Source organism: Sus scrofa, chromosome Y (genome assembly GCF_000003025.6).
Source record: "Sus scrofa isolate TJ Tabasco breed Duroc chromosome Y, Sscrofa11.1, whole genome shotgun sequence".
Lineage (NCBI taxonomy): Eukaryota > Metazoa > Chordata > Mammalia > Artiodactyla > Suidae > Sus > Sus scrofa.
The window spans coordinates 9,510,018-9,529,113 of record NC_010462.3 but is presented as its reverse complement, the minus strand read 5'-3'; the positions used below and the strand labels follow the sequence as shown (position 1 = coordinate 9,529,113).

At 38.2% G+C, this 19,096-nt stretch overlaps 1 protein-coding gene across 4 annotated transcripts in view; it reads right to left on the bottom strand.

Moving 5' to 3' along the window:
• The window catches only part of LOC100625207 (probable ubiquitin carboxyl-terminal hydrolase FAF-X), a 177,429-nt gene that overhangs the window by 23,203 nt on the left and 135,130 nt on the right, over positions 1-19,096 (bottom strand). For all 4 annotated transcript variants that reach the window (XM_021080952.1, XM_003484170.4, XM_021080953.1 and 1 more), the window contains exons 31-35: positions 18,259-18,479; positions 16,194-16,384; positions 5,873-6,046; positions 2,990-3,131; positions 262-1,009 (exon numbers count right to left, since the gene is read on the bottom strand). In XM_021080952.1, the coding sequence (XP_020936611.1) occupies positions 262-1,009; positions 2,990-3,131; positions 5,873-6,046; positions 16,194-16,384; positions 18,259-18,479 (1,476 nt within the window). The remainder of the gene's footprint in view (positions 1-261; positions 1,010-2,989; positions 3,132-5,872; positions 6,047-16,193; positions 16,385-18,258; positions 18,480-19,096) is intronic.

The window sequence follows — 19,096 nt, the reverse complement described above, 5'->3', positions numbered from 1 at the left end:
CTCTCGTAAGTTAAAACTCTTCCATACTTCTAGATAGTGACAGCCACCGTCAAAGGTACAGTCATCGTAAATATTTGGCTTTCAAATAACTGGCACTAAAAACACTGACACAATTTCAAAAAAATGAGTCCAAAACTTTTATGTAAAAAAAGTAAAAGAAAACGGAAGAAAAACCATAAATACATATTGACAGTTAATAAATCCTACAAATGAAATAAAAATTACTTTTTATTAATAAGAACCAAAGTTCCGAAAACTTACCTGGAGCAGGGCTTAAGTAAATACTATTACACGTAAGCAGTTTTTTCACAAATTGAAAATATTCTAAACTGTACTGCATTCGGTTATGCATGAATTGCACATTTTTTTTCCGCACACTTCTCTCAATGGTTGGTGACATAATCTGATGGGGTTTTGTGATAGTTAGGTCTGATATATATCTGATCATCTCATCATCTTGGTCTATTGTGTCTAATCGTTCATAAAAGAGTATATAAGCATTCCACCACCTTTTCTGTCGCCTGTATGACATGCGTTTCATCATATGATCAAATACTTCTCCCATGTACTCTCCACCAAAACACTGATTTTTCATTTCTTCATCATCATCCATTTTACACTCTGTTACATCTCCATCATCAAATTTATACCAGCGATTTCTCTCACCATCTCTACCATTCCTTTGAATGATGTAGGAATAATAATGTCCACCACTTGCTTGACCACTGTGTACAAGCACCCCTACAAGTCTGTATTTTGTGCTTCCTGCTGTCTCAATTTCAGATTGCTCATTCTGTTGTAACAACTGACTCTCTGGATTTACATTATCTCCTTCCAGCTTTGCAACCCCTGGTACTGTGTAAGGTTCCATGTCCAGCTCTCGAGGAAATTCAAAGTAATCATTGAATTTAATTGCACATTCTCTTTCCCAGTCATAGTCAAATCTTTTCAATTGGATAGCAAGAACAGGAGGCAATTTTTTAATTAGCAATCGCTTTACTGTATCAACCTAAAATAAATAGTAAATATAAGTAAATGTTCTTTTATGATCCAAATAAAACAAAAATTTTAATACTTAAAACTTTATGATCATCTAAGTTTCTTTACAAACAAACAGAAAAATGATAGTGAACAAAATCAAGGTCATTCTGTCACTATCAACTTTTTTAAAATATTTACACCAAGCTTAAAAATATGTAACCATCACTCATTTGTTGCAAACAGCAAAAATTAGTGATATAAAAACTAATGACTATTTGGGGTTCCATGCTACCACTAACTTATGTTAATTTTTTGATGTTTACTTTTAAGCTAATAAGTAGAGTATGTTTGAGCAAACTAAAGAAGTATTTTTAAGTAATTATATGCTAAGATATACAGCACTTACTGACAGATCCAAGCCTTCTGAAAAAGTGCTATCAAAAGTGTTTTAAAATATATAGACAAAAAAAAAGTAAAACATTAAAAAGGAAAAAAAACAAAACCTCAAACAAAGCAAGAATGTATGCATCAAAAGCGTAAAGTTTTAAAAGCAACTACCCAAGAAAAACTGTATCAGACCTACGGGTAGCAAACAGCACAGCTTTAGAGGCCAAAATCAAAATGATATTTAAAGTCAAAACAATGCAGGTATCTTGGAGATGAGAGGATACAGCAACTCCAGAAAAAATTTACTATTTATCATTGTATAATTTCATCCCAGGAGTTCCCACTGCAGCTCAGCGGTTAGTGAATCCGACTAGCACCCATGAGGTTCAATGTCTGGCCTCATTCAGTGGGTTGACGATCCAGTGTTGCCATGAGCTGTGGTATATTACTGATGCTGCATGGATTCCACACTTTTATGGCTGTAGTGTAGGCCTGTGGCTACAGTTCTGATTAGACCCCTAGCCTGGGAACCTCCATATGCCATGGGTATAGCCCTAAAAAGACCAAAAACAAACCAAAAAATTATCCCACAAACTGTTTCAGTAACAACAAAGAGTATTAGTTGGTGAAGTCCAAAAATCGTATCTGGTCTTAAGAAATGCAAATAGTTCTGAAAGTCTGATGTAACCAAATAAAACTAGCACACAGTATGTCTAAAGCTGTAAAGTATATCTAAAGCTCACAGTAGTTATAAGCCAAAGTTAAGAAAAAGGGAAAACATTTTCTGTTATCTCTTCAGGTTTTAGGAATGTGTTTCAGTGCAGAAATGTAAAGTAACTTGTGCATCTTGTAAACCACAAGACAAAAAATGGTATCAAGTTATGCTGACTTCTAAAATTAATCACTGAGGGAGTTCCTGTTGTGGTTCAGGGAGTTAAGGACCTGATGTTGTCTCTGTGAGGATGAACACAGGTGGATTCAATCCCTAGCCTGGCTCATTGTGTTAAAAATCTGGTGTTGCTGTGGTATAGGCTGGCAGCTGCGGTTCTGATTTGATCCTTAGCCCAGGAATTTCCATATGCTGCGGGAATGGCCATAAAAAGAAAAGTTAATCACCGGAGTTCCCATTGTGGTGCAGTGGAAACAAATCTGACCAGTAGACACAAGGATGTGGGTTCAACACCTGACCTTGCTCACTGCATCGGAGATCTGGCATTGCTGTGAGCTGTGGTGTAGGTGGGAGACATGGCTTGGATTCTAAGTTGCTGTTGCTGTGGTGTAGACAGGCAGCGGCACCTCCAATTCTACCTCTAGCCTAAGAACTTCCATATGCCTCGGAGCGGCCCTAAAAAGCAAAAAAAAAAAAAAAAAAAAAAAAGAAAGAAAAGAAAGGAAAAAAAAAGAAAAAGTTAATCACCAAATTCAAAGAATTTTTCCAGGTTCATTATTATTTTCTTTCAGTATTGTTTCCCTGACAACTCTTTAAATCAGTTATCACCTTGACTCCCTCCCTATAGCACTGTAGCAAAGCAGAAGTAAATGTTAAGGTTAAAAACAAACAACTTTGAAGTTTTCCAGTTCTATCAATGCATCCCCCTATGCATTAACAAACAATACATACCTTTTTATCACATTTTTCACAACGGTATGCATTTGCACCTTCCAATAAATCTCCTTTGATATACTGTTCCAAAGAATCAAGAAGGTTTTGGTGATTTCTGATATCTACATTCAGAGTTGTAAAAGATTCTTCACACTCGTATCTAAAGATGTAATTTAAGAAACAGCAAAGGGATTATTACCTAGGTAGCTAAATATTAGCTTGAGTTGTGAACTTGGCAAATAACACATTTGCAGTATGTACGTCAAATGCATTAGCCATAGAATGTTGCTCATAAACAATACGTATCTTTCCCTGACCATTTGCTTTGTCCTGGACAATGTATTAGATTCCATACCCACATTTTTGCTTATCTTCAGCTTTAGAAAAAACCTGCTAGACATATGCATCTATCCCTATTTTACAGATATGGCGACTGCAGGAGAGTGATAGTGAGGACGTGACAAAATACTAATTACACTATAGCTTAGAAGGTAGAGATGAAGCTTGTCTGGACTCGTGGCTTAGTTCTTTATATTCTTTCAGTATACCTATACTATTTAAGTATTAACAATTCGTGGAAGGAGTCCCCATTGCGGCTCAATGGTTAACGAATCTGATTAGGAACCATGAGGCTATGGGTTCGATCCCTGACCTCGCTCAGTGGGTTAAGGATCTGGCATTGCCATGAGCTATGGTATAGGTCGCAGATGCGGCTCGGACCCCAAGCTGCTGTGGCGTAGGCCAGCAGCTACAGCTCTAATTAGACCCCTAGCCTGGAAACCTCCATATGCCGCAGGTGCGGCCCTAAAAAGACACACCCCCACCCACACACCCCCACACCCAAAACACAATTCATGGAAAGAGAAAGGTAAAGACTCATCAAATTGAGAAAAAGTCTATTCATGAACGGATTTTTTTTTTTTTTTTTTTTTTTTTTTGCTTTTTAGGGGCGTACCCGTGGCATATGGGAGTTCCCAGGCCAGGTGTCAAATCAGAGCTACACTTGCCTGCCTACACCACAGCCACAACAATGCAGGAACCGAGCTGTATCTGCAATCTATACCACAGCTCGTAGCAACACCAGATCCTTAACCCACTGATCGAGGTCAAAGATTGAACCTGTAGTCTCTTGGTTCTTAGTTGGACTCATTTTGCTGAGCCATGACAGGAACTCCATGAGCTGAATTTTTAAATGTTCCTCTACTTGTGTGGTACAAAATACCAACAAATATTTATGGCACTTAGATGCCAAGTTCCAACACATGCACAAGTTCAAACATCCAACAAACCTGTACATCTCTCTATTCTACAGAGTCATAAAATTTAGTAGAGAGAGTAGATAACATAGGATGGAGTCAGTCATTTAGACTGTGATGATGTTTTTGGAAAAGGGGCTTTCAGGAATTCCTTTTTTCCTCCGTCCCTCCCTCCTTCCTTCCCTACCTCTCTCTCTTTTTCTTTTTTGTTTTTTTTTTTATTTTTTTAGGGCTGCATATGGAGGTTTCCAGGGTAGTGGTCCAATTGGAGCTGTAGCTGCTGGCCTAAGCCACAGCCATAGCAACTTGGGATCTGAGCCGTGTCTGCGACCTACACGACAGCTTACTGTAACGGTGCACCCTTAACTCACTGAGCGAGGCCAAGGACTGATGGGTACTGTCCTCATGGGTACTAATTAGATACATTAACCACCGAGCCACGACGGGAACACCAGAAATTTCTGATGACACCCTTAGAAACTCAGAAAATAGGACATAGAGTATACATTCTCAAACATTAAATCTACTGATCAACATATTAAGAGTGCCCACCACACATAAAGCACAGGGGATATTATGTCTTACAGTCCTTCATACTTGGAAATTTGTAATTCAGATAGAGGGGAAAAAAAAAGCAAGTACACAAATGGAAGTATTTATGAATTGCTTATTACACATTTCCACTGTGATAGGAAACTATCGGCAGAAGAAAAAAGTCTTAGAGGATGAAATGATGTTAACAGTTTCTCCTGCAGTATAGGACATTCTAAAACAAACCAGTACTCAAAAATATTAAAAAAATGTGGGACTCTTACATACTCCTAAACTGTCTTTTAATTAGACATTTCAAATAAAATTAATAAGACTAATTTTGTTGGAATATATACTTCATTTGCCAATGAATATCTTCATTTGCCAGAGCAAAAGAATTATGAATAATTTTGACAACTAAATAAAAAACTAAGGACTGATAGGAACAGGTGACAGAGAATTCACTCACACCAAAATAATATTTACAGAATAAAAGAATGGCTTTCAGAAAATACTACCCTATTTTGATAATTTGAGTGAGAAAGAATTTTGTATTATAGGAAGGCATACTAAGTCAATTACTATTTTAATTATAATATACCAGGTAAATATCTTATGGTAACTACAGTTTTATCAAGAATGCCATTTGATTTCTTAGGATATGACAAAACATACAAATGTAAAGAGAAAATAATGAGACACTGAGTAAAATTACAGAAAATAAATGTTACTTAAACCCCTGTTCCGCAAAACAGTAGGGTGTAACGAAGTGTAATAATTGTCTCTGCTTTCATATGTAAGTACCAGTGAAAATGTTATTTATACTACGGAAAAAATAAAGAAATATTAAGTACGTATTAAAAACGTTACGGAGTTCCCATGGTGGCGCAGCGGAAACAACTCTAGCAGGTTCAATCCCTGGGGATCCAGCATTGCCGTGGGCTGTGGTGTAGGTCGAAGATGCGTCTCGGATCTGTTGCTGTGCCATAGGCCACCAGGCTGCAGCTCTGATGAGACCCTTAGCCTGGGAATCTCCATATACTTCGGGTGCGGCCCTAAAAGGACTAAAAGACCAAAAAATAAAATAAAAATAAAAACGTTAACTAGTACTTACCTATGTGGGCAGCCTTGGCAAATCTTCTGATCAGCAAAGGACCCTCCCAAGACTTGGCTTAGAACAGCTGGATGTCCTAAAGCTTTCAAAGCTTCGTCTAAACTATCCACCAAAGAATTAAAAAACTCTAAGGCGTCGTGTTGTTCACGTAGATTAACAGGTTCACCCCAAAGCCTAAGAGAAAAACAGAAAAAGTGATATTCTCCATCCTCAGAATGTATGTATTTTTTTCTTAAAATAAAAACAACAATGAGATTAGAAATACAGGTTGACGCTGTGTTCCTTTACATGGAAAAGGGAAGTAAACCAATGCATATTACGTATTGGATGGAAAAAGGAATAGAAGTGAAGCTTACGGTAAAATAGGTACTCCAGTGTTGAATGGCAGGTGTTAAGAACTATGTCTGTTTTGGAGTTCCCCTTGTGGCTCAGTGGTTAACGAACCCAACTAGTATCCACAAGGACACGGGTTTGATCCCTGGCCTTGCTCAGCAAGTTAAGGATCCTGTGTTGCCTTGAGTTGTGGTGTAGGCTGCAGATTCAGCTTGGATCTGGCATTGCTGTGGCTGCGGAGTAGGCCGGCAGCTATAGTTCCGATTCACCTTCCAGCCTGGGAACCTCCATGTGCCATGGGTGCGGCCCTAAAAAGACAAAAGACAAAAAATTTGTGTTTGCTTTATAAAACACTATATTCATGAATTCTGGATTCAGGTAAAAAAACTAAAAATACGTTAGTGCTATATTGAATTTAGGTATATAATTCACATAATTAATTCCATTATCTCATCAAGATGAGAAGGAAAACAATCATATATGGATATTATAATGACTACTTTCATTTAATTCTGCTTAAATCTGGGGTTACTACACTGTGAAATTCATAGCTATTTATCCATAACTAAAGCAATTTTTCCAAGTGAAAAGAGAAGATTTCCTCTATTCTAGAGTTAATGTATATTTTGCAATGTGAATGGATTTAAAACATAAGCCAACCAATCTTGAGAAAACAAAATACTGTGTGCACACAAAATGAAAACCGAGGCTGTGAAAACCCAGGTCATTCAGGAAGATCTCAAACAACATCCAATTTAATATTTATAGAATAATGTACATAAGAGAACAGAAACAGATTCAACTTTAGCAAAAGACAAGGCAAAACCTTTTTTTTTTTTTCCCCTTTTCTTTTTGGCTGCAATTCAGACTTAAGCCACAGCTGCAGCAACACCTTAACCCAGTGTGTAAGGTGGGGACTGAACCTGTGTCCCACCACTCCCAAGACACTCCCATTTGCCACAGAAGGAACTCAGAGACAAGGCCAAATATTAAACCTGCTGAGAAAGGTTACTTTCTTCTGTGTATGGGGGTATGCTTTAAACAATTTAAAAAATTGGCTGCTAATTTTAAAAAATTACTTTTAAATTCACACATAGTAACACTCAATCTTCCTGAAGCACAGTTTATGATCTTTACCAAATACAAGCTGTTGTGTAACAACCACCACTAGCAAGATACCAAACCATACCTCAATCCCTCACCAAATTTTCTTTCTTTTTTTTAGGGTTGCACATACAGGCTAGGGGTTGAATCAGAGCTACAGCTGCTGGTCTATTACAGAGCCACAGCAATGCCAGGTTCAGGCCACCTCTGAGACCTACATCACAGTTTGAGGCAATGCCACTGAGCAGGTCCAGGAAATGAATCCAAATCCTAGTCAGGTTCATTTCGACTGAGCCACAACGAAAATTCCATTCCCCAAGTTTTCTAGTGCCACCGTTCTAATACAATACCTATTTCCTTGAATCGACTTTTTAAGTGTTACAGTTCCCTAATTATTCTGTTTCAAAGTCACCCAAAGTGTACATGCTAGTCAGTATTTCACAGTGTCACTATTTTTTTTTTTTTACCAATCTAATTGATGTATGTACAGTGGTATTTCATTGCATGCTTTCATTCACTTCCAATTTAGAAACACTGCATTTAAATTGCTTTTCTTATAGAAGGCATATAAATTAGTTCTATTTATCTTATCTGACAAACGGTCTTTTAACTGGATCGCTTTACATCTTATGTTAGTGCTATATTGAATTTAGGTGTATAATTCACATAATTCCATTATCTTATCCTTTGTTTCCTGACCCTTTCTGAATTATTTAAATATGTATTGATATTATATTTCAATGCATCTAGTGGTGTTTTGCTATGTATCTCTTCGTATTTATTTTAATGTAATAACTCTAAGCTATTACTCAGATCATTCTTAACTTGCCATGCAGAGTTATTTTCTAATTCAACTAACTCACAAAAGCCTCATAGCCAAATAATGGCCTTTACATTTCTCTCTTTATAATTAATAAACGTATTATAATAACACACACTAAATGATCTCTCTATGGCTATTTTGCTTTTGATATTTAGTTAGTTAGTTAGTTATTGATTTCTTTTTTCCAGGACTATACCAGCAGCACATGGAAGTCCCCTGGCTAAGGTTTGAATTGGAGCCTTGGCCGCTGGCCTACACCACAGCAACAGCAATGCCAGATCTGGCCTGCATTCATGACCTATGCTGGATCCTTTCACCCACTGAAGGAGGCCAGGGATCAAACGCATATCCTCACGGACACTAGTCAAATTCTTAACCTGCTAAGCCACAATGGGAACTCTTGCTTTCAATATCTAAACAAATTTAAAGAAATCAGAGAAGAGTGTTATAAATATCCAGTATTTCGCATTTGTTTCTCTGCTTTTATTCTTGAAATTCCAAGTTTTCCCTAATCAGAACTATGTTTAGAATTTCTTTTAAAGCAGATTTGATTGTGAATAAATTCTTTCCAAATTTCCCTTTATTTGAAAATGTACTTAGGGAATTTCCCTGTCCCTTCAGAGAATATTTTTATTAGATAAAGAATACTGAGTTCGGAGTTCCCTTTGTCGCTCAGCGGTTAACAATCTCAACTACAATCCATGAGGATGTGGGTTCAATCCCTGGCCTTGCTCAGTGGTGAAAGATCCAGCATTGCCGTGAACTGTGGTGTATGTCAGACCATCGCTCAGATCCCGGGTTGCTGTGGCTGTGGTGTTGGGTGGCAGCTGCAGCTCCAATTCAACCCCTAGCCTGCGAACCTCCGTAAGCCTAGGGTGCGCCCCTAAAACAAAGAAACAAACAAAAACAAACAAACAAAAGGACACCGAGTTCTTTATTTTTCCCTTTGTTTCCCATGTCTTTGTTATCTGCTCAAGGAAATCACTACCAAATCCAATATCATGAAGCTTTTCTTCTTTGTTTTCTTCTAAAAGTCCTATCATTTACCGTTTAGGTTTTTGGTCTATTTGGTAAGATGGAAAGACCGAAACCTTTGTTCTAAGATCAGGAATACGGGCAAGGATGCCTGTTTTTCACATCAATATAGCTGGCAAAAAAAAAAAAAAGAAAGAAAGGCATCCAAACTGGAAATTCTAAAAATCCAACAAAAAAACCCTGCTAGAATTCAGTAAATTCAACAGAGTTGCAAGATCCAAAAATCAACACCTAAAAATCAAGTATGGAAGGGTTATTATTAATGCATACAGAGTTTCAGTTTAGGAAGATGAAAAGTTTTGAAGGTGGATGATGACATACAAAATGCCAATGTTACTGAACTATATACCAGCAAAAATTTAAACAGTATACTAACTTCTGTGTTATATACATTTCACCATGAAAAAATTTCAGTAAGCTGGAGTAAAAACCTGAAGAAGAAAAAATAGGCAAAAAGGACTTCATCAAAATATAAAATTTTTCTGCATCAAAAGATACTACTAAGAAGGAGCTCCAGTTGTGGCTCAGTGCTAATAACTAATATCCATGAGAACATAGGTTCGATCCCTGGCATTGCTCAGTGGGTTAAAGATCTGGCGCTGGAGCTCCCATCATGGATCAGTGGAAACAAATAAGACTAGTATGCATGAGGTTGCAGTTTGACCCCTGGCCTTGCCCCCCAGTGGGTTAAGGACTGGGCATTGCCATGAGCTGTGGTATAGGTTGCAGACTCAGCCCAGATCCTGCTGTTGCTGTGGCTGTGGCATAGGCCAGGAAGCTGTAGCTCTGATTTGACCCCACATGCCATGGGTGCACACACACACCCAAACATAAAGCACAAATGGCCAATGGCCACTAGGTACATGAAAATGAGGCAGAATAATAACTCAGATAGTGGAGGAGCACACGCTTTGAAGCATTCTTAGCTATGGCTATTGATTAACGTTTTATGGCATAAGGGCTCCAGAGAGTAACATCCCCATTGGGCTTGTTTACTACAGGGAGATGGACATTAATCTCTAACCCACTCCTCAACTGATACAAAAGCAATGAAAGGAATGGTGACTCTCTCTCAGTCTAAGGGAAGAGAAGGGAAAAGAAACCATAAAATTTCCATCCCTAAGACCCCTATTGGACAAGGACTGATATAGGTAACTGGGCAAGGCCAGTGGGAGAAAACCACATCTTTCTGGAACCTGCACTGGTAACCCCATCTTTAAGGTATAAAAACCCCTATAAGACAATAGAAAGGAGGGCCATCCTGGGAACTGTTTGCTTTCCCGTAATAAAGACTTTGCTTGCTTGCTGCCTGTGTGTTCTCAAAGTCCGTTCACTGGCTTCGTGAACAAGAACACAGATTCCAACAACAACTTTCTGACATCAAAAAGATGCTCTGCACTGAAACACAGCAGAGCCCTTTGGAGCCTTTGGACACAAATCCTTTCTCTGTCCCCCATTTCTTTCTCTTGTCTTTTTAGGGCCAGACCCATCGCATATGGAAGCCCTCAGGTCAAATTGGAGCTGTAACCGCCGGGCTATGCTACAGCAATGCCATATCCAAGCCATGTCTGGATCTACACCACAGCTCATGGCAACACCAGATCCTTTAACTCACTGAGCAAGGCCAGGGATTGGAACCTGAATCCTCTTGGGTTCACTACCACTGAGCCATGATGGAACTCCCCCACTTCCCGTCTGTAGGACATGGGCCTCCTTCAGCCTCCATGACCTTCTCCGAGTTCCCAGGGGCAGGTTCAGACAGGTGCTGGTCAGGGAAGGGAGGGGAGGCAGAGACCAGGGAGGAGCCGTCAAGACACAACAGCACCGCCTTGGGGCAGGTTCTGGTTCCCTCTCAAAGAATACACATAATGATGTCTTTGAGCTTTTCTGCAGAATTATAACCCGCAACAAACGGAAGTTGTTAAGTACGTGAAGATTTATTTTTTGTAGGACCACAAGAACCAGTCCCAGGCTCTGAAGAATGAAAGCTTACATCTACCCTGACCCTTATTTGTTGCCCTATTTTCCAGCCCCCAAGGGAGGGCAGAGTTATTTAGGGCATTAGCCTGTTGTGACCTCCTTTGCCAAAGAAAGCAATAAAATTTTTTTTTCTCCTTCACCCAAAACTCTGTCTCCATGCTTCTATTTGGCACCAGTGAACAGAGGCCACTGGTGCATTTGAAAAAAATGCTGCTAGTCATTATGGAAACAGAAATTAAAACCAAAGTGATTTTACCACGCTACCTCTACTAGAAGGTCTACATTAAAGAAGCAAAACAAAAACCAAACCCAAAACAACGCAAAAGTCCTACATGACCACCACCAAAACAACACAAACCCCCAAACGCCATATATACTGGCATGGATTTGAAAAACCGCAACCCTCTTATTTTGGTGGTGAGAAAGTAAGATGTTACAATGGAATGTTTAAGCTTACAGAGTTAGCCTATTACCCAGCAACTGCAATCCTAAATATATACTAAAAGAAATAAAAACTTAAATCCATACAAAAACTTAACACGAGTGTTCGCTGAAGCACTATTCACAATGACTAAAAGGTAGAAGCCATTCAAAGGTTCATCAATTGCTAAGCAAATAACCCAAAACATGGTGTACCTACGCAAAACGGAGTATCAATTCGGCCATGAGATGAAGTGATGAGAATATTCGGGAACCAGACAGTGGGATGATGATACTCGTGACAGTACAAACATTTTAAATATACTTAAGAGCCACTACTTTTAAATGGTTACATTGGTGAATTCTGTTACATAAACCTTGCCAAAAAAACCCACAAAGCAAAAACCCCCCACACATTATGAGCACAATGTGTGTCTAGATTATAGGTTAATACCAAAGTGCTTGATAAACTGAGCTTCTCCCTAACATAGAAAGAGTAACTGTGAAGACAAAAATCATAAATATAAACTTACTGTAATTTATTTATTTATTTTGTCTTTCTCTCATTTTTCAGGGCTGCACCCACAGCATATGGAGGTTCTCAGGCTAGGGGTCCAATCAGAGCTGTGGCCGCCAGCCTACGCCAGAGCCACAGCAACACGGGATCTGAGCTGCATCTGCAACCTACACCAGAGCTCACGGCAACGACGTATCCTTGAACCCACTGAGTGAGGCCAGGGATCAGACCTGTGTCCTCATGGATGCCAGCCAAGTTTGTTAACGCTGAGCCATGAAGGGAATTCCCAAACTTACTGTAATTTAGAACATTTAAATTCAATCACAGTGGCGTTCCTGTTGTGGTTCAGCAGTTAAGGAATGTGATTAGTGTCCATGAGGATGAAGGCCTTGCTCAGTGGGTTAAGGCTCCCGCATTGCCACGAACTGTGGTGTAGGTTGCAGACACAGCTTGGATTCTGTGTCGCTGTAGCTGCGGTATAAGCTGGCAGCTACAACTCCAATTTGACCCCTAGCCTGGGAACATCCATGTGCCACAGGTGCAGCCTTGAAAAGCAAAAAAAAAAAAAAAAAAAAAGAAAAAAGAAAAGACAATCACAGGAATTTTTTATTTTAATAAGAAAAACGATACACATTTACAGATCTAGCTATACCTAGAGGCAGAAATATGCATGCATGTTATGTTTTGATATGTAATTATAATTACATAGAAATGAACACACAAAAATAACTGAGTATACGATGTTTAAGACAAAAGCTCATAATATAGTAATCTGAAATAATGAGGGCAGAAATGTTGACTAGAATACTGAAAAAGGAGTTCCCACTGTGGCTCAGCAGGTTAAGAATCTGACTAGTATCCATGAGGATGCTGGTTTGATTCCTTGCCTCAATCAGTTAACAATCCAGCATTGCCATGAGCTGTAGCAATGACTGCAGCTATGGCTAGGATCAGGTGTAGCTGTCCCTGTGGTGTAGGCCAGCTGATTCATCCCTAGCCCAGGAAATTCCGTATGTTGCAGGTGTGGCCAAAAAAGGGGAAAAAAAAAAAAAAAAAAAAAAAAAAAAGAATACTGAAAAAACATATTGAGCCAGAGACAGGATAAGTTAAGAAAAGAAATCTGTACAGTAAAAGGTAGAGACAAGTGCGGTATTTGCCCGCTGATGGAAGTGGAAGAGGAAAGATAACACATGCGGTAGGAAATGTTACATATGCAAATCACCCATGACCTGGGCTGAGAATTTAATTTATAAAATATAGAGTTATATTGAGAGATAATGGGTATCACAGTACTATAAATACATGAGTTTCAAAAGAAGTCTCTATCAAATCTACTTAGGAGGTACTTTGCCGAAAGAATTCTAAACCTCCTATATAGGATTATTCTATACAGTAATGAGAGCTGTGTAATTACAGCAGTAACTGGGCATAACACAAAGTAGGCATTGATAAAATTAGTGTAAGAAACATAATTACACTTTTAAAATCTAAAAATAGGAGTTCCCCTTGTGGCTCAGAGGGGCTAAGAACCTGACTAGTATGCCTGAGGATACAGGTTTGATCTCTGGCCTTACTCAGTGGATTAAGGATCTGGTGTTGCTGCAAGTTACAGCAGAGGATGCAGATGCAGCTTGGATCCCATGTTGTGGCGGTTGTGGGGCAGGCCTGCAGCTGCAGCTCCAGTTTGACCCCTAGCCTAGGAATTTCCATATGCCCCAGGTGTGGCCCTAAGAAGAAAATAAAAATCTAAAAATAGAGTAAATTTTATCAGTCATGTGAGTAGGAAGCTAGTAAACCAATTATTTTATAAAGAAAAATAAAACAGTATCTATACTAGTTTTCACACACACACACACACACACACACACACACACACACACACACACACAAGGTTAACTAATTGATGAGTAAGCTTCTCTTCACAGACCAAATCTAGTTAATGAATATCTGATGATGAAATTAGAATACCACCATACTCTAACCATAATGAAAATATGGACTTAGTGATGACTAAATGACTAAACATCACAAAATGAAATATATACATTTGTATTACTCCAAGGAAGTAAATCACCACCTATGAAGCAGTCTTGCCTGCTGCAAATGTGGCACAACATATTTCAATTTGCTCAGACTTCTTAATCATGGCTAAGAAAACTATAGCCCATGAGTCAAATCTAACCCATTGTCTATATATAACCCCAGAATTTGAGAATGGTTTTATATATATTTAAATGGCTAGAAAAAAATCAAAAAAGTATTTCATAAGGGAAAATGTGAAATTCCAATTTTGATGTCCATAAACAAAGTCTTATTGGAATAACCACATCATACTCATTTATGTATTGTTTATGGTTGCTTTCTTGTTACAGCAGCAGAGCAGCTCTGACGGAGCATATAACCTGCAAGCCTAAAAATTACAAGGACAGAGACAAAGAAAATACTAAAAAACTACTAGAATGCAATCAGGAAAATCTAGACTGTGGGGAATTATCCAGGGCAAAGTACCAAGTTTCTTTATTGATAAATGCAAACAAACAAAAACCCCAAAATAACAACCTACCCACAAAATATCCTCTACCAAAATCCCAACAACCCAGCTACTGAGAGAGAATGAGAAGAGAGAAACTTGAATTTTTGTTTTTATTTTATTTTGAGGGGGTCTCTTTTTGTCTTTTTTTTAGGGCCACACCCGCGGCATATGGAGGTTCCCAGGCTAAGGATCCAACCAGAGCTGTAGCCACCGACCTACACCAGAGCCACAGCAACGTCAGATCCAAGCCACTTCAACCTACACCACAGTTCACGGCAATGCCAGATCCTTAAGCTACTTAGCGAGGTCAGGGATCAAACCCAAAACCTCATGAATGCTAGTCAGATGCATAAACTGCTGAGCCAAAATGAGAACTCTAGGAAACTTGAAATTTTTTTTTTTTTTTTTGGTGTCCTTTGTTTTTTTAGGGCTGCACCCTAAAACCGAAGCATATGGAAGTTTTCAGGCAGGGGTCAGAAATCAGAGCTACAGCTGCCAGCCTGTGCCACAGGCACAGCAACATGGGGTCCGACCTACACCACAGCTCACGGCACCGCCAGATCCTTAATCCAGTGAGCGAGGCCAGGGGTTGAAGCCGCAACCTCATGGTTACTAGTCGGGTTTGTTAGCCACTGAGCCACTACAGGAACTCCATTTTTCTTTTCTTTTCTTTTCTTTTTCTTTTTGGAATTTTAAAAGAAACTCATGAGACCCAACTGTAGTATATATACCCAATCATACCATAAAAAATAATTTTTTTAAATAATTGGATAAATTTGAATTGTGGGATGTAGGAATAATAGTAAGTTTTTATTTAAGTTAGGTGTGATAACAGTATCATCATAATGCTTTTTTTTTTTTTTTTTTTTTTTTTGGTCTCTTTGCCTTTTCTAGGGCTGCTCCCATGGCATATGGAGGTTCCCAGGCTAGGGGTCTAAGCGGAGCTGTTGCTGCTGGCCTACGCCAGAGCCACAGCAACGCCAGATCCGAGCTGTGTCTGTGACCTACACCACAGCTCATGGCAACGCCAGATCCTTAACCCACTGAGCAAAGCCAGGGATCGAACCCGCAACCTCATGGTTCCTAGTTGGATTCGTCAACGACTACACCACGTCAGGAACTCCATAATGCTTATTTTAAATCCTAGGAAAACATAAATGAAATCGTTATATAGATAAAAATAGTAGGTGTGGCATTTGCTTCAGCTGACAACTGCTGAATCAAGGAGACGACTACATTTTAGCATTGTTTTTCTGTCTAACTCAAAAGTTTTTCATAGTAAAAGGTTAATGACATCTTAAGAAACTAAAGAACCCTCCCTAGGGTAATTTTTATGTCTTCCTCTTGGGGCAATGATAAAGAACAAGATGACAAAGAAGGCCAATTTAAAGAAATTTTATCACTTATTTTAAATAATTATATATCATATACATACAAATCACTTATATCTGACTCACTCTGCATACACTTAAAACACTGTAAATCAACTATACTGCAATTAACATATACTTAGAAGTACAGAGTTAGTATAAAGAAATTTTTATAAAACTGAAATCATCATCCACCCCAAATTTACCTGAACTGTTTCCAAAATCCTCTGGGCACATAGTATTGTAGCCGGGAAGCAGCCAAATGACCAAAGATGACCTGAAGGTGTCTTAGGACACCAATATTGTACTCTTTCCTATCTTCTGTTTTGCTTAATGCTGGTTTGTCCTCAAACTGATGAGTATATCCAAATACATCATCTCGGGGATCAACATTACTCTAAAGGTCAAAAAATCATGGATGATCTAATTTAACTTCAAAAAAGTGCAATAAGTTGAGACAAATACAAACAAATGAATAAGGACTTCCATTATTTTATACTCTGAAAATCTAAAGCACATAACATTCAATTTATAGCATTAGTGTTTATCATCACAAATTCACATTAATAAAATAACAGAATAATCTTCAACATCCACTGGGAGCAGTATTAAGAGAAAAAAGTTTAGTTGAATAAACAGAATTGGAGACAAGTGAGTGCTTTACATAATAAACCTTGGGGAAGAGTTCCCTGGTGGCATAGTCATTAAGGATTTGGCATTGCCACTGCTGAAGGTCGGGTCACTTCTGTGGTGCAGGTTCAATTCCTGGCTGAGGAATTTCTGTATGCCACAGAAGCAGCCAAAACCAAACCAAAACAAAAATGTTGAGAAATAACTTACTTAACCTTTCTAGGATTCAGTTTCTTTCTTTAAGAAAATGCATTCTTCATAGATTGTATCATGTGATATAATTCATGTGATACAATCAGAATCATTAATAATCAGTAAAAATAGCCATAAGAGTATCTTTGGCAGAAACAGTTCCATCAACAGAAGCTCTAAAGGTCTTAATCACTCTTCAAATAATAATTTACTTGTTTTACAAAGAACTTTTTACATTATTGGCTCTGCATATGAGGCTTATTTTACAAAGGTAAATAATACTCAGATCCTATTTTTGAAAAGCTCATACTCCAGGCAAAGAAACTAATAAACAAGCAGACAACCACACTGTTGTGCTGAGACAACATAAGGCACGGGGTCAAGTAGCAAAAGTAGATAGCTATCCTGACAGTCCCTTTTTTTTGCCTTATTTTTTCTTGCAGTATGACTAGCTGTCTCTAACTTGGCATCCTAGCAGTGAGATGAACTATAGAACTAGGATTTAAAATTCTAATTTTCTTTCAAATAGTTGTTCTTAACTATGCATTGCTGTGTGCAGCTCATATGGTGATTCTAAAAAAAATGTATACCTGCCCAGACACTATGCCTGGATGGTATAATTTATCAGATTTGAGAAAAGTAAAGGCAGGTATATGTTTCAGAGTGCTTGCAAGTAATGGGAGCCAAACCAGTCTTAGTGAGAGAAGGAAAGAAACACAAGAATGAGGGAAAAACTATCACTATTGGTAGAAGCATTCTGTCTTCTCTATTCCTAGAAACCTGTATGAAGGAAAAAGTGAAAGACTGATTTAAAAAAAAAAAAAAAAAAAACAACCCACAGTTTCTATATAAGCAAAACCCAAAGTATTCTACATTTTTGTACTTAAGAGGGCTAACACGGTTATATTTACTGTGATCTGCTACAAAAACCTAACTTTTCTATTGCTTTGTTCTGCACTGGATACTTTTGATAGGCAGACTATCTATTACATTAACTAATATCATTAATAAGACTATGTAGCATTATTTAAAGTAGAAGACAAGTCTGTGTCTTTACAAGAAAAAAATTACCCAAGGAAAATATTTAAAGTATCCTAAGAATAAATAAAGATTATGAAAATGATAAATAATACAAAAGGGTCAATTAAATGAAATACTTTAAACGTTAAGAAATGAAAACATTTATCACTTTACAAACTCCAGGTCACACTTACCATGTCTCACAAGATATGATTACATTAACTCTGCTTTTTAAAAAAAACAAATAGAAAAGTTGTGAGATAATGAGCACTCTAATGTGCCACAGGCAGCAGCTCAGAGAGCCTTGTTTTATCACCAAATATAGTTTTAAAAAATCTTATGAGAAATACAATATTTTAAGAGGGAAAAACAGTATCTGGTATCAAGATCTAGCAACACAGAACAAAAGAATTTATAATTAAAACTTACCTCACTCTCTTGTTTCTCATCACTGAACATATCATCATCTATATCACTACCTGTGCCTTCAACTGCAAGAATATTGTTCCTGATGGAAGGAATCATGTACAGCTGCTGGATCACAGAATTCATGTAACAAGTAGCTCCAGCATTTTTGAGTCCCACAAATCCTTTCGGTGGACGGGGTCCAACAGGTGGTAGATATTCCCACTCAGTAAGTGCTTCACAAGCTAAGAGAAGGAAAAAAAGGACCTCATAACATGAAAACAATGATTCTGTGCACCAGCAGATATGCTGTGTTGATAAATTAAAATTAGCAAGAATTTTACCACCACTACAGCAATACTAAGTTAAAAGAGATATGAAATTTGTATTTTATTAAAGTGCCCACTGTACACTGAGGATCTTTAATACAGAAGTACTGTGCTGCGTCTGACAGTCTTCTTCTATTTTTTTTTTTTTTTTTTTTTTTTTGCTTTTTAGGGCCACACCTGCAGTACATGGAAGTTCCCAGGCTAGGGATCGACACAGAACTACAGCTGCCAGCCTACACCACTGCCACAGTATTGCAGGATCCAAACCCCATCTGTGACCTACACCACAGCTCATGGCAATGCTGAATCCCTAACCCACTAAGCAAGGCCAGGATCAAACCCACATCCTCATGGATACTAGTTGGGTTTGTAAGCTGTGGAGGCTCAACAGGAAATCCCTGATAGTCTTCTTATAAGGACATATTCTTATATGTATAATATTAAATTTCTCAATGTAACCACAATCTTTGCTTTATGTAAGTACCTTCTATATGCTGGGATCAGAACTTTAAAGACAATAAAAAGTACAGACT